This window comes from Pseudopipra pipra, chromosome Z (assembly GCF_036250125.1).
Source record: "Pseudopipra pipra isolate bDixPip1 chromosome Z, bDixPip1.hap1, whole genome shotgun sequence".
Classification (NCBI taxonomy): Eukaryota; Metazoa; Chordata; class Aves; order Passeriformes; family Pipridae; genus Pseudopipra; species Pseudopipra pipra.
This window is the reverse complement of record NC_087581.1, coordinates 1,368,303-1,383,274: the sequence shown is the minus strand read 5'-3', so window position 1 is coordinate 1,383,274 and position 14,972 is coordinate 1,368,303. Positions and strand designations below refer to the sequence as shown.

At 45.9% G+C, this 14,972-nt stretch overlaps 2 protein-coding genes across 3 annotated transcripts in view; both read right to left on the bottom strand.

The window, feature by feature from the left end:
* DYM (dymeclin) overlaps window positions 1-6,009 on the bottom strand; it is a 215,577-nt gene extending 209,568 nt beyond the window's left edge. For both annotated transcript variants that reach the window (XM_064641807.1, XM_064641809.1), the window contains exon 1: window positions 5,883-6,009. The gene's annotated coding sequence lies outside the window, so the exon portion shown is untranslated. The remainder of the gene's footprint in view (window positions 1-5,882) is intronic.
* Window positions 6,010-11,007: 4,998 nt separating this feature from the next.
* On the bottom strand, window positions 11,008-14,923 carry CZH18orf32 (chromosome Z C18orf32 homolog). The gene is made up of 4 exons (XM_064641812.1): window positions 14,826-14,923; window positions 14,238-14,337; window positions 12,473-12,714; window positions 11,008-11,834 (listed from the first exon to the last, which is right to left on the bottom strand). The coding sequence occupies exons 3-4, from the start codon at window positions 12,698-12,700 to the stop codon at window positions 11,760-11,762; spliced, it is 303 nt and encodes a 100-aa protein (XP_064497882.1). The 5' UTR covers window positions 12,701-12,714; window positions 14,238-14,337; window positions 14,826-14,923; the 3' UTR covers window positions 11,008-11,759.
* Between the last annotated feature and the right edge of the window lie 49 nt (window positions 14,924-14,972).

Below are 14,972 nucleotides of genomic sequence, written 5' to 3'. Positions count from 1 at the left end.
AGACTTTAGGATTTTTTGCCATTTTAAATCTGAGGAGAGCACTGAAATAATCTTTGTTTTTAAAGCATGTTAAAGAGTCAAAGTATTTCAGCTATAACTCAATGCCTGGCAATCACCAAATAGAGTCAAACCACTGTTAAGAATTCACCTTCTCTGACACCCTAGTCACTTACAACCAAACTACCTGGGAGATTTCAGAATGGAATAAATGTGTTCTTCATGACCAATTAAAAAAGTTTCCTACTGTTTTTAAGTTAATGACTGATGCAGAAAAGACTGTTTCTGCTCACTTTACTTTTCACTGATGTGCAATTTTTCTTCCCTTTTCTGCAGCATATTTGGCGACAACTCCTTTCTCCAATTCCCTTTATCCACCCCCTTCACTTTTTCACACTGCAACTGTTGAGACACATACAAGCACCCAAAAAAAACCACCTAAAACCAAAAAAAAAGAAAAAAAAAGGTTTTGTGAGAAGTAGCAGACTTTTGTGAAAAATACAACATGATCATGATGGGGTCTATCCTTGCAACTTGGGGGCCAACACCATCTTTCTTGGCTTTCTAGATAATTCTCCATTTCTCCTCTACCCAGAACTTTTCACACACTACCAAGTTTGACAGCTACTGCCTGGGGTTGTGGAAGTCTGTACCTACAACCCTTCAACTTAACCTTTGCAGCAACACAGCACACTAACCATTCACCAGGTACCAAAGTACCTTCCCTGAAAGCTCAACACCTTAGGACGGAAGCACTTTTGGACAGCAGTAAGAAATGCCACAGGATTATGAAGTGGTCCCCATAAACCTTAAGTACAAGGAAAATAAAAACGTCCATCTTCAGGTCTTAAGGCAGCTCCCAACATAAATTATCTGACTTGTCCACTGTTTATTCTGCTGGATGAACAAGCACAGCATCCCTTTCAGTCCTCCTGGACTATTCTACTGCCTTCCTCTTCCGCAGCAAGAGCCTGAATAAAGCAGCACTGCAGTGACAGTAGTGTGGTCCTTCTGGCTTCCACTGAAGCCTGGGGAGTCCTGCACGTAGCAGAAGTGATTTATCTTGATAGATTTACTGCAGGCAGAGAAGGCCCCTCACAGGGAGGGCACGCAGCTGAAAAAACGAGTGACGATGCTGTGTTTTCTGCTCCAGTTCCTTCTCCACAGCGTTTTCGTGGGAGTCAGTCGTCAATAAAAGCCTAATTCTGAAGAGCACAATCTGCTTCCTTCACATCCCACCTACGGGACAGTTGTTCTGCTCCCAAACGAAGACGGGATTTTTCAAGACCTTCACAGTGAGGCAGAGTATTTCAAGCAGAAGGAATCAGATGTGAGCGAGCCCGGATGTTGTGGTGGTTGCCCAGACTGCTCCACAAGAGATGCTATAAATCACCTCTGTCTTTGACAGTTCACCCTACACGGTTTGTCGTGTTGGAATGGAGTGTTCTGAAAGGAGGTGACAGAAAAACGAAAACCTGAATTCTGTACACGAGACTGACATGTACAGCTGGTCTACTTTTTCAGTGCCATCACAGAAGCTTTACACATTTTAATTCATTCTTTATAGTAACACGCAATCACTAACCACCAGGTTACTGGTGATCCAAACAGCTAATGTCTGATCATCAGATCTACTAATTTTGATAAGGAGATGCCTGTTTAATAATCTCAAAAAAAGCTTATTTCAAATGAACTACTAGTCACCCTCACTAGTCACCTTCACAGCCTCACCCTGAAATGGAACTACTGACTCACAGGCGGAAAAAAAAAAAAAACAGCCCTGCTCAAATCTCTTTTCTCTAAAGTTATTCAAGATCCAAAGAAGCCTGACACAAAAATACCATTCCAACCTTTTGCCTCATAACAAAAACTTGTGATACTGCTCTAAAACATATGAAAATGTTACGTGATGGCACCGAACACCAATAAAGCAAATGTATGCTTGTGACAAACAATAATCCTGTTTTGAAGACCTAAACCCCCAAATTGTTGTATTTCCACCCACCAAGTATTGGCCTCTCCATTAACACACAATCATTAGGTGACACAACTAATTTCTGTTAAGCTTTTTGTCCTCTCTGCCCTCAGTCACCATGTTTTGTCAGGGGCAGGACAGTGGGTACATGTTCAATCTCTGGAAGGAGCTTTTTTGATTCCCACAAACACCTTTCTGTTAAGAAGTTCAGAGCGCTGCCATTTAACTTTTACAAGCAAATAAACATTTATAGAATCTAAGGACTTCCTTGTCCAATTCCCACACATGCAACAAAACATATCTCTAGTTCATGGACACAAAAATCCACAGGATCTGTTAGGGACTCCTCAATTTTGTCCGTTTTTAATGCTGGCAGTTACACGCCCACACCAAAACACCATACTTGTGGCCAAATCTCCCTGAAGACACAAAAGCCTCTAAAATTTATCAGGAGCTAACAAAACTTAAAGCTACAAACCCGATAATTTTTCTGACGTAACTCCTACATAACATTTCGTGAAATAATTACTGCACCAATCTGACGAATTTGAGAGTAGAATGACAGAATCAGTTTTAGAAAAACATCCTATGACAGAGGGGGAGGAGGAGAGGTGGTGTGGGGGCAATTATAAAAAAAAAGTTACCTCTATCCTTATTCAGACATTCCTACACACCAAGGAAAGGTCAGCACTCAAACACAGCCAGTGTTTTCTGGAGTATATGCAGAAGTAATTTCTTTAATCCAATTAGTAAGCACAGTTAGAAAGGAGGAAGGCTGGGTCAAGCACACCTTACAATCTCTGTGTAAAAGGCTCAGCTTTCTGCACCCATTATGAAACTGTTACAGGTAAATAACACACTTTGCAAAAGTTTCAAGAAAGGAAAATTAAAATACTATCTCTGCTCTTTGCAGTGGGCAGGTACATCTGTAAATCTGGTGTTTGCCCTCACCGGTGAGGCTCCTGCTGCCTGCAGGATGGCTGTGCCGGAACTACGAAACAAGACCAACAAACTGAACTTTAAACAAGAGCGTCAAAGGGATATGGAGCTTAAAAAAAAAAAAAGACTAATCAAGAATATGCATAAAGAGACCTGACCTGGCATAACTGCACATCAGTACCAATGTTGTTGGTTTTATCTTCTTCCAGCGGCCAAAAAGAGACTTTTAACACCACAGATACAGCAGTGGTCTTCAAAAACACAGCGTTACACCAATACCCTGACAACCTAGGATGGATTGCAGTGTCAGAAATTTTGTTCAATATGGGAATGTTTGTTGAATCTGTCCCTCTTTTTTTTTTTTTTTTTTTTGTTTGTTTTAATACTCAGTACACATACCTAAACATCAATTTATAGTAAACCATTCAGTTTTCACCACAATTAAAACAGGCAGCCAGGTTGGATACGACACAAGTCAGGAAAAACCCAGCATGGTTTAATAAACTGTGTAGCTTCTTTATGTAAGGAGTGTTAAGGTTATTGTTACACACAAAGATTTTCTCCCAGACATAAATAAAACCTGCCTAATGGCCAAAGTAATGTTTCAAAAAGATTATTCAACCACCTTTAAAGCTTCAAACAGGTGCTCTGATGTCCATTAGAAAGTCTGCATTTGTTTCAATATTGGTATATGTTTCCGTATTTCAAAGGTTATACAATTATTTTGGCATCTGTACTCTTCTTGAATTGGGAATTATGCATATTTTTACAACAGGGCTGTTCGTGTCTGCTTTAGAAGTTTCTCACAGCTAGAAATCTATCCACAGCATAAAAAAGCATGTTGTGCAGAAGGACAAATCTCTTTTTTATGTGTAATAATTTTTTATTATATTACACATCATGATTTACATCCCCTATCTCCAGGATCTACTGCAAATGAAATTATACTTGCCAGAGTGTGGGATTACTACAAGGTGCAAGAGGCTTCCCACTCTACAAAATACACTTTGAAGAAATACTGTTATAATCTTTAATCTCCCACTGTGACATCAGCTCATCAGCCACCAAACAGGATTTCTTGCTTTTAGTGACTTTTGTCAGTCATCAGCATGTTAAAAACACCTCACCAATGTAAAAAACAAAGTATGTTAAAAACTGCCAGAGGGCAGGGTTAGATGGGATATTGGGAAGGAATTGTTGACTGTGAGAGTGGGGAGGCCCTGGCACAGGCTGCCCAGAGAAGCTGTGGCTGCCCCTGGATCCCTGGAAGTGTCCAAGGCCAGGTTGGACAGAGCTTGGAGCAACCTGTGAGGTGTCCCTGCCCATGGCAGAGGTGGAATGAGATGTTCCTTAAGGTCTCTTCCCTCCCGAACCGTTCTGGGATTCTGGGATTCTGTGATCTTGGGATCTTCCTATTAATCTGATAAAAGCACTGGAAGGAAGCACCAGAGCCACCTGAGCTTAGCAATAATTTGCTATAAATACTTTATTGCTGACTTCAGCAGGAAATATCAGGGATTCGAGGCTGTGCCAGTAAAACACCAGCACAGGGCTGGAAGAGGAGGATCTAATGGATGCTCCAGGTAGGTTAGAGTGCTGAGCTGGGTCCATCATTCCCTGGGCCATCCATGGGCTTCTGCTGATACAGCAGCAATGTGGAAAGGCAACACAGCCTATAGAAAGGACAGCACGAGGCCTTCCCAAGCTCCTGGCAATCCAAGGAGCAAGAATAGTTTTGAAGCCACCCCAACTGGAGCAACTTCAATGGTTTTCAGCTGAGAATTGACACAACGTGGGGTTACACAACCCTGCATTGGGAAACTGGGCCCAACCACCCGGGAGCCTCTTTCCACTCCCCTGCACTCCCAAAAGTGATCCGTGCAGGGAATATCAACAGCCTGGTCACTCCTGCAAATACCTCCAATGATTAGAGGTGCAGCCCAAACACGTTATCCCTCAGTACAGGCAAGGGGAGAAATCAGATTACGGCCCCGCGAACTCCCTATGCTCAGCACAGAAGATTAAAAAGAATAAATAAGTTTAAAAAAAAAAAAAACGGTCCTTGGCATGAAGGCAGAGGAGGTAATACAAAGCCTGGTAAGAGACAAATTCTGTTTTAAAGTCAAATATGCCTCACTTTCAATAAATATTGTCTTTCAGAAGCATGAAAACAAGTGGCAGGAGAGAACAGGAGGTGGAGTGAGCAGATCTGAGATGGTGCAGAGCACCAGAAAACGCTCTGGTTCTCAGTAAGAGGATGGAAAATACACCAATTTATCACCTATGCAGGAATAATAAATGTCATTATGACCACAAAACAAGAAATACGGGTGTGAACCTCTGGCATTCCGGTAATACAGGTGTGAACCTCTGGCATTCTGGTACTGAGGGCACATAAAGGGACACAGGGGCATCCTGGGGACCCTGAGGGGATCCCTGGATCCCTGTCAAGGGAGCACCTTTGGGCTGGATAAAGGGACACAGGCACATCCCAGAGATTCTGTGAGGGATCCTTGGATTCCTAACGGACACAGGCACATCCCAGGGACCCTGTGAGGAATCCTCTGGATCCCTAAGGGGAACAGGCACACTCCGGGGACGCTGTGAGGGATCACTGGATCCCTAAGATACACAGGCACATCCTGTGGACCTGCGAGGGATCCCTGGATGCCTGTCAGGGAGCACCCGGGGGGTGGATAAAGCGACGCCGGCACATCCTGGGGACTCTGCAAGAGATCCCTGGATCTCCCCTAAGGGATCCCTGGAGATGCCTCAGCCCGGCCGGGGACACGGCGGTGCTGATGTTACTCTCCGCAGCGCCGGTGCCGACTTACACAAGCGCATCCCTCCCTCTGTCGCGACACGGGCCCGCGCCACGAGGGGACGGTGGCGTTGGGAGAACCGGGGGGAACCTCGGGGGCCCCTCTCGGAGCCGGCGCCCGCCGAGTCCACCCGCGGAGGCCGCGCTTACCGTCGGAGCCGGGTCGGTGCCGGGTCAGAGCCGGGTCGGTGCGGGGTCAGTCCCGGGCCCCTCGGCCGCCGCCGCCGCTCCCGGTCCCCTCACGGCCCCTCTCGGTCCCCGCCCGCCTCCACGTCGCCGGCGCGGCCCCGCTGCGCGTGCGCGGAGAGAGCCCGGGGGCTCCCGCGGGGCACGACGGGAGTTGTAGTGCGGGAGGGGCGGGCGCGGAACGCCCGAACCGGGAGCGGGACGTGACCCCAGAGCGTGAGGGGGGAGTTGAGACCCTCTGACCCCTCGAGTCTGACCCCGCCTGCAGAGCTGCCTCCTGTTCCCTGGGGAACAACAGCACAGGGACGTGGAGCTGCTGGAGAGAGTCCAGAGGAGGCCACAGAGATGCTCCAAGGGCTGGAGCCCCTCTGCTCTGGAGCCAGGCTGGGAGAGCTGGGGGGGTTCACCTGGAGAAGAGAAGGCTCCAGGGAGAGCTGAGAGCCCCTTCCAGGGCCTAAATGGGCTCCAGGAGAACTGGAGGGGGAGTTGGGACAAGGGCTGGAGGGACAGGACAAGAGGGAATGGCTTCCCACTGGCAGAGGGCAGGGAGAGATGGGATATTGGGAGGGAATTCCTCTCTGTGTGGGTGGTGAGGCCCTGGCACAGGTTTCCCAGAGAAGCTGTGGCTGCCCCTGGATCCCTGGAAGTGTTGAAGGCCAGGTTGGATGTGACTTGGAGCAACCATGTCTAGTGGAAGGTGTCCCTGCCCATGGCAGAGAGTGGGACAAGATGGGCATTAAGGTCCCTTCTGACCTAAACCATTCTGGGATTCTATTCTGTGACTCTATTCTGTGATTCTATGACATGCTCTGCAGACCAAGGCTGGTATTCTCTGAGCAGATCACGATGCAGGTGTGAGCAGAGACCTTCTGGGCAGGTAGGACAGGGGAGCAGCAGCAGCAGCAGACCTGCCTGGCCTGGGATTTGGGTGCAGGACTTGTCCCACTAACCACCTCCCCTCGTGGAAAGGTCCTTCCTTGCATTACAGTCCAATGCCACAGCCTCTGCCTCACCTTCCGTGCCCATGCAGGCTGCAGGTCCAGCTCCTGAGTGAGTCACGGGGTGGCCCATGGCAGGGGGGGTGGAATGAGATGGTCTTTAAGGTTCCTTCCAACCCAAGCCAGTCTGGGATTCATTCTGTGATTCTTTGCTCTGCATCCCACCTTTTCAGTCAGAGGGACACAAGGTAGCTCTGGAAAGTGGGACTAAGAGCTGGTGGGACAGATAGAAGGATGAATTACCAGGCCTAGCCTTGCCCTCACACTCCTTTAAGTCATTGGTTCTGGTAACCTCCATCTCTGAGGTGCTTTTTGTGCCACCAGTGGCTGGTTCCAAAGGTACCTGTTCGTTTCCCTAGAAATGAAGCCCTTCCCAATGTAGCCCTGAGCAGAGTCCCACATTCCACATGGTGTGTGATTCCCAATATCCATCCGGGCTCTTACACGTACCCGTAACCAGGCTGTGCATGCAAACAGCACAGGTGGGGTGTGACCACTGTGCAAACATTGCCACCTTACCGCAAGAATCCTGGCATGGGGTTGGCCCTCACGTCCACACAGTGCCTGATCGGAATGAAGGTGGTGCAATAAGGGTTGTGCAGGATCAACAGGGCAGCTGTAAAGCGCTGTGTGCACAGAAAAGGAGCTGTAAAACAATCCCCACGCCAAGAACGAGAATCGCTACATCTGCCTGTGTATAAATACATCTATTCACAATGTTTCAGATAGTTTATGTTTCAATGCCCTACCTCTGGAAGTGTCCAAGGCCAGGCTGGATGGGTCGTGGAGCAATCTGTGTCCCTGCCCATGGCAAGGGAATTGGACCACATGGCAATTAAGGTCCCTTCCAACCCAAACTAGTCCGTGATTCTAAAACAACAGTGAAAGAAGAATGCAGCACTATCACCTAAAAGCATTTCTAAAGCAAGAGAGTCACTGTGGCAAACATGGCCTTCCAGACCATTTCAATTAAATTACTGCAGTCAGGTTCACTGAAACACAAAAATAATGGCAATCTGCTAAAACCAAAATATGATTTGGTTCAGTGAGCATGTTCTAACAATCGGAAAACCTCACAAGGAAGATAATCCCTTCTTTTATGTCCTTGGAAGTTTAATGAAACAGAATTAGTTCTCACTAAAGGAGATTTAGTTAACCTAAGTGTAAATTAAATTTCTCTTCATTTCCTTCACCTGCAGCCTCTGAAAGGACTGTTCTTTCAGCAATAGTGTTCTGCATTGTACAGAGATCAAGAAGGAATGACTCTGAGGACTGAATTTCAGCAGCGAGTCCAACAGCTCCCCAGAATCCCAGATGAGCCATGATTGCTACATCTGGGTAATAACAGGATATTATGTTAATATCATTACATCAGAATTTAACTGTGTTCTGTGAACACATCTCAATAAAGATCACTTTGCAGTGAATTTATTATCAGTTTAGACATCCTTAGCAGCTGCTCACATTACACTTAACCTGCCAGAATTTAATTTCCGTTCAGAATCAGGCCCATCAAAATAACCTGCAACATAAAATTTTATTTAAGAATTTTTTTGCATACACTTGCAGGTTTTTTTTTAAACATGAATTTCAGTTAACTTCTTGTCATCGAGCTACCTGTGCAAACCAGCTTGTGGAAGGCACCACGTCACATTTAGACCTTCCCATTAAGAAAAAAATACTTGAAATTAGTTGATTTGAATTATGGTTTTTCAAATATTTATTTATTTATTGATCCTTCCTCAATAGTATTTAAATAAAGCCAGGTGGTTTTAATTGTGAGGGTCTTAGGACTGAATTTACAGGAGTACTTTTGTCCCTAAAGATGTCAACTCCGCAATTTTCTAGAAATCTGCAGCTTAAATTGAGCTGCTACTTGGTCTAGAAAATTCTGGCAGATGTCCACCTGCTATCACCAGATACCTAAACCTTTTTAAATCTTGTTTTCAGTGAGTAACAAAAATATGGGAATTTTCTCACTTAAATTCACTTGCTATATATTATTCTCATGTGAGGATTTCCTTGATTTCTGTCTACTTCTTCTCCTTAAACAAGGCTTTGTGCACTTCTTTGCATCCCAGATGATCTCCTCCACTCCTGCCCAGTCTCAGGCAGTTCCTTTGCTTTCACATGATTTCTTTTTTTTTTTTTTGCTATTCACAACACAACAGGATTATTGACCTATTCTTGGAAAATAATAGGAACAGAAGAGTTATAACACAAATCTCCTGCCAGAGTTTCCAGTGAAGTGCCTCACTGAGGTAAGTTTTGTGATGTAGATTACTCATTTCAGGGTTTAGCTGCAGCTAGTAGAAGTACTGGAACAGCATTCCAGAAAGCATAAACATGTAGTTTCACTTGCATTGTCTGCCTCTTTTGGTTTTTGCATTTTTTTTTTCAGTAGGCCTGATGTTTAAATACAGGGCTGATACAAAGCTGGAAGCCCAGTGCAGCCTGCAGTCTAATTCACTGTACCCTTTATTTTCCATGTTATTGTCTGATGCACTTCCTTGTGTAATAATATCCTAAATAACTCAAAATAATTAATTACACACACTTTGTAAATTGACTGCCTAGGTTTACAGATTAAAGGAGCCCCAGTACAGCTCTTGCTCTGCTTTTTGTTGTGCTCACATCTGCTAGAGGTGGACACACTCTAAACTTCTGGCCTGTTTGTGAGGTGCCCAACACAGTAAAACAGCGGCTGGGGTTACCTGGTACAGGAAGCACAAGGGAAGGGACAATCTTTTCAGCAATGCTCAGGATATCAGGACACATATTCCTGTTCAGCTGCTCAGCTGTAGCTTGGACTCTGCACTGCTGAGGCCCCTCCAGTGCTGGGGTAGTTCTGAGCCCCTCAGCCAAGAGAGACATTGAGGGGCTGGAGCGTGTGCAGGGAAGGGAACGGAGCTGGGGAAGGGTCTGGAGCAGCAGGAGCGTCTGAGGGAGCTGGGGGGGCTCATCCTGGAGAAAAGGAGGCTCAGGGGGGACCTTCTGGCTCTGCAACTCCCCGACAGGAGGGGGGAGCGAGGTGGGAGTTGGGCTCTGCTGCCAGGGAACAAGGGACAGGATGAGAGGAAATGGCCTCAAACTGTGCCAGGGGAGGGTCAGGTTGAACATCAGGAGGAATTTCTTCATGGAAAGGGTAGTCAGGCATGGGAAGGCGCTGCCCAGGGAGGTGGTGGATCCCCCATCCCTGGAGGTATCCAAGGAGCGACTGGATGTGGCACCAGAGCTCTGGGCTGGACGACAAGGTGGGGGTCAGGCACAAGACTCGATGGTCTTGGAGGGCTTTTTTAATCATGATTCCATGATTCAGTTATTCACTGATCTAGGAGGAAGCTGTATCTGCGACACACTGATCCTGTGGGGGATTATGTTCCAAGGATGAGGCAAGAGCTGATTAAACAGCAATTCCAAATTCACTTTTGAACAGATTCGCTCATTAAGGGAGAGCAAACAGCATTAAGAAACGTCTTACAAGGGGTTTTCTGTGACTCAGCTCATTACAGAAGCAATGGCTGTAGCAACCAGGGCCTGATATCCATCAGTGGATGCTGCAGATGGATTCACACAAGGCCTGACCAAATCAGGCAGTGGTAGGAAATGATGCACCTCACCAGAGGCATTGGGTGGGCATAATTAATTATCTGGTAGGAGAAATCACAGTCACAAGCACAACACTGGACCACAGTGACACGGACTGCCTGTATAAAAAGGTGTACCTTTTTAGGCATGTCTGGGGTAGGATTTTAGGGAAATTAAACCATAAATAGCAATCCAAAACTGCTGGAGTGGTTTTGGTTTTGAATCTTTCAAAGAGTGCTCTGGTTTGGCAGAGAGGGGAAAGCAGGAATTATCAGTTTGATTCTTTACTAAGCACAGGGACACTCAAAACACATCATGGTTGGTACTCAAGTCAGCAGCAGAGTCCATCTTCCCAGGAGGAGGCAAAGCTGGACTTGCCCAGTTCACTTTATCATGAAGTCATGGAGTTTTAAGACCTCCTTCTGCCTGGGGCCTGTCTACAGGTTTTCAAAGATTTTAGATGTTTATCACTCAGATGCCCAAGAACAATTGTATGAAGCGACTTATATTTAAAGAAAATCCTCGTTTATTATAGTTAAAATTCCACAAACATGTTAAAGAGGTTTTAGTTGTTTTGTTTTTTTAAAGCCGGAACTGCACCATTTAAATCACCACAACAGAAGATAAAGCAATAATTCTTTTGCATCATGCCTCTGCTGCTCCTCTTCAGGAAACAAACAAACAAAAAGACATAGTATTTAAAGGACAATAATTAACAGAAGTATCACATCAAGAGTTTCTGTTTTAGCAAGCTAAGCAAATTTTGCATATAGCACAACTCCTCTACCTCATCCACAGATTTGGCATGAAAAATATAAATCCCCTATAGTTTAAACAAGAGCTTCTGTTGCCACAATGCAATCCACAGTCCTTTAGTGAGGTCAAGAACAGACACAGCTTTTAAGGTGAAAGTCTCAAGTATTCCACTAGCACTTGGTGAAATTAAGATGCTAAGATACATTTACCTTCCATAGATAAGTTTATTCATAAGTTATTTAACCTAAACTCTAATCACACCAAATAAATGGTAGATGAAAAGTAGTTCCAGCAAGAAAAATACAATAACTTCAGCTTTCAAATATTTTAAACTAATAATGAACTAGATGCCATTTTAGTGGCAAAACAGACTCTCTCCTGCAAGCAATAAAGGTTTCTATTCAGCTAAAATGTGCAAAGAAAACAAGTCTCAGAGAGCGAGAAATATCAGCAGTTCATATTGGACACAGGGGAATAAAATCCTTAGGAATTAACTCCTCTAATCCGTTTTCTTGTCATAAGCTCCTGTGGATCTCTTTGCAGCAATTCCATTTGCAATGCTGTTGCTTTCAAACTGCAAATAAAAGACAGTGCCATTAATGGATGTCGAAAAGAGGACTTCACACCCAAACAGCTGGAGACGAAAATGGGTTTTGGGGGCAAGGCCAGTGAAGATCTATGAAGAAATCTGCTGCAAGAACCAAAAGTGGTGGTGTCTGCGCAGATTTGCAAATAATAATCCCTTCAAAGGGAAGGGGGGAAATGAGAGCAGAGACAACGTTCACAAGTCTTTTAATTTTGACAGAAGAAATAAATAATAAATGCACAATTTACATGCACTAAACATCTTTCCCCATTATGACTGGCAGAGCTGTCTGAAGAGAGGGTTTTGGGTTTTTTTTAATTCTGCTTCATACATCTGGTGAAATTTACCAAATATTTGACTTTTTTCCTTCTCTGAAAGAATAGCCAGTCCTTAAAAAAAGCATAAATTAATTAAGCTGTTTCAGGAAACAAGAGCAATTCCTATCTCTCCAAGGCCAGGAGCTGTCTTGAAGCCACTATTTCTAGCTGGCTCAGTAGTGGCAAGTCCTGTCCATAAGAAAATCTCCCCAAAAAGCTCTGTAAAAACACCCAACTATTAACCCTTCTGTGGTGCCCACCCTGAACTACCCCTGAGTTTCCCTGGTTAGCTAAGTGAATTAATCTTACTTTATAGCTTCCAGATTCATACTCCAGGCCTCTTTTTGCAGCTGAAGGTGCTGGAGGATCCCCAGAGCTGCCTCCTTGTCCTTGTTTTGTGCCTGTGGGATCTTCCACAGCTTTCTTGGGCCACACACGTTTGATGAAGGGGGCGATCACGGGGTAGATGTACGGCTCCAGGAATTTCTTGTAGACCCAGAGGAGGACAGGAATGACAATGCAGGGAATGCACACCATGGCTGCCCCTTGCCCTGTGACAAAGGTGGTGAGGGAAGAAAACAGCTCGGAATGAGAATGTTGTATGTCATGATCCAAGAAAACATATTAAATAAAGGCTGTAGTTGATATTAGGACATAGAGTCTTCTTTAATTATAAATTAGCTGTTAAAAATGCTGCGTGTTTCAACATTACAAAATCCTCAAGAAGGGGAACATTCATCACATTTTAACAAAAAACCCCAGTAATTTGTTACTAATTCATCAATCTTACAGCTGCAACTCAGAAAGACTAATTCAGAAAATGAGAGTTTTTGCTAAAACCACAAAAAACCAGTTTAAGCAGCAAGATATTAGCCCAGTTCTTGCTGTAGGAAAGAGTCCAAAGGGTTTGTTTTTCTTAATCTCTTTTTAATTAAAGGGAAATTAAACAGCAGCACTCCAAGTCATCCAATGGTCTGCTACCACTGAAAGGCAGGACCGTGGGAGAAGGAAGAAAATCCCAGTGAGGATTTGAGAGAAACAGAATGTGGGTTATTTCCTTCCTCCTGCCCAAGAGGAATCCCTTGATCCCACATCAATCCCATAAAATTAACTATTAGAAAATGAACCATCCCCTCTCTCTGTAACCCACAGAGAAGTCCTCAAAATTGGCAGCCTGGAGTCTGTGCTTAAAAAAAAAAAAAAAAAAGGCAGAAAACCAAAGCAGAGGGGCAGAGAGGTACGATTGGGAGAGGAAGCAGTTAAGTGGGATTAGAGCTGTCCCTGCCAGTGCTGACGAGCAATACATTAGACACACTCTGCTGCTACAGAGCTTTGCCCTTCACATTCCTCCTTTCTAGGCTGCTGACATCTCAGTTCTCGCATTAAGAAGCAAAACAAAAGCTTTCCAAGATGGACAATGAACAGGCAGACGTGGACGCTTCGCCAGGGAAAAGTTTTAAGCTATCCTACAGATTTTAAGCCCTGTGAAAAAAGAGAATATCCATTTTCAGTTGACTACTTCCAAGTTCTGTTCTGGCTGCTTCAAATATAGTTTAAATCTGCTCTCTGAAGTCTAGGAGGAATCTTAAATTGAGACAACATGACTCAGGTGTTCTCTTCACTAGAACTTCCTAGACACTAAATTTCCAGCAAGATGTTGAGGATTCATCCAGCTGTTGAATAAAGTGGCTGGAGGGAACACCCCAGGATATAGAATTATCACAGAACCACAGAATACTTTGGGTTGGAAGGGATTTTAAGGATCATCCAGTTCCACTCCCTGCCATGGGCAGGGACACCTTACACTAGAACAGGTTATTCCAACCTGGCCTTGGACACTTCCAGGGATCCAAGGGCAGCCACAGCTTCCCTGGGCAACCTGTGCCAGGGTCTCACCACACTCACAGCCAGGTATCCCTTCCCAATATCCCATCTAACCCTGCTTGCTGGCAGTGTGGAGTCATTCCCCCTTGTCCTGTCACTCCCATGCTCTGTCCCAAGGAAACAGCATGTGTTGTGTTTTGTCTCTGCAGCCACTTCGTGTCAAGATTCCAGGCCGAACAATCACCCTTACCTGTGCCAGGGTCACGAGTGACCCTCTGGAGCCACTCGTCCCAACAGGGGGAATCACGGTCCTGATGGATTCCTGCTGTCACTCGGTGATGCCCCGTCACCTGGTGAGCAAGAAAAATACGTTAAAAAAAAAATAAAGAAGGAAAAAAGGAAAGTAGGGAGGAAAAAAAAAAAAAAAAGGTCAGGTTTTAACAGGTTATTTCTCTGCGACAGGAGGTTTCGCTCCTCAGTGTGAGACCCCACACGCCGGGGGCACAGGGAACGCCGTGACAGGAAAACCTCAGGGCGGTGGGGCCTTGCTCCCAGTAGATGTGGAGGCTGGAAAGGGCCACGCGGACAAAAAGCCCGTTTCCCCCCGTTTTCTCATAAAGGACGAGCCAGCCTGGAAGGGCGAGTTATGCCAGGAGACGTTCCCGTTCTGCCCTGCGGAGGACGTTCGGGCCGGTACACCCTGCGCACTCGCGGCGAGCGGCGGCGCCGGGCACGGCCGGCTGTGCTGGAGGGGCGGGGGCGAGGTGGGATGCCGGGATATCGGGATATACCGGGCTATGTCGGGATACCGGGATCGCCCCCCGCGCCCCGCACTCACCGCGCCCGCACCGGAACGGCCCCGCGCTTCCGGGGCGCCGCTTCCGCCAATGGGAGGGGGCAGCGCGCGTCACGTGACCTCCAACCCCGCCCCATCGGCTGCGTTAGAGGGCCCCCCCCCCCCAAAAATTCCAGGGGCAGGAACAGT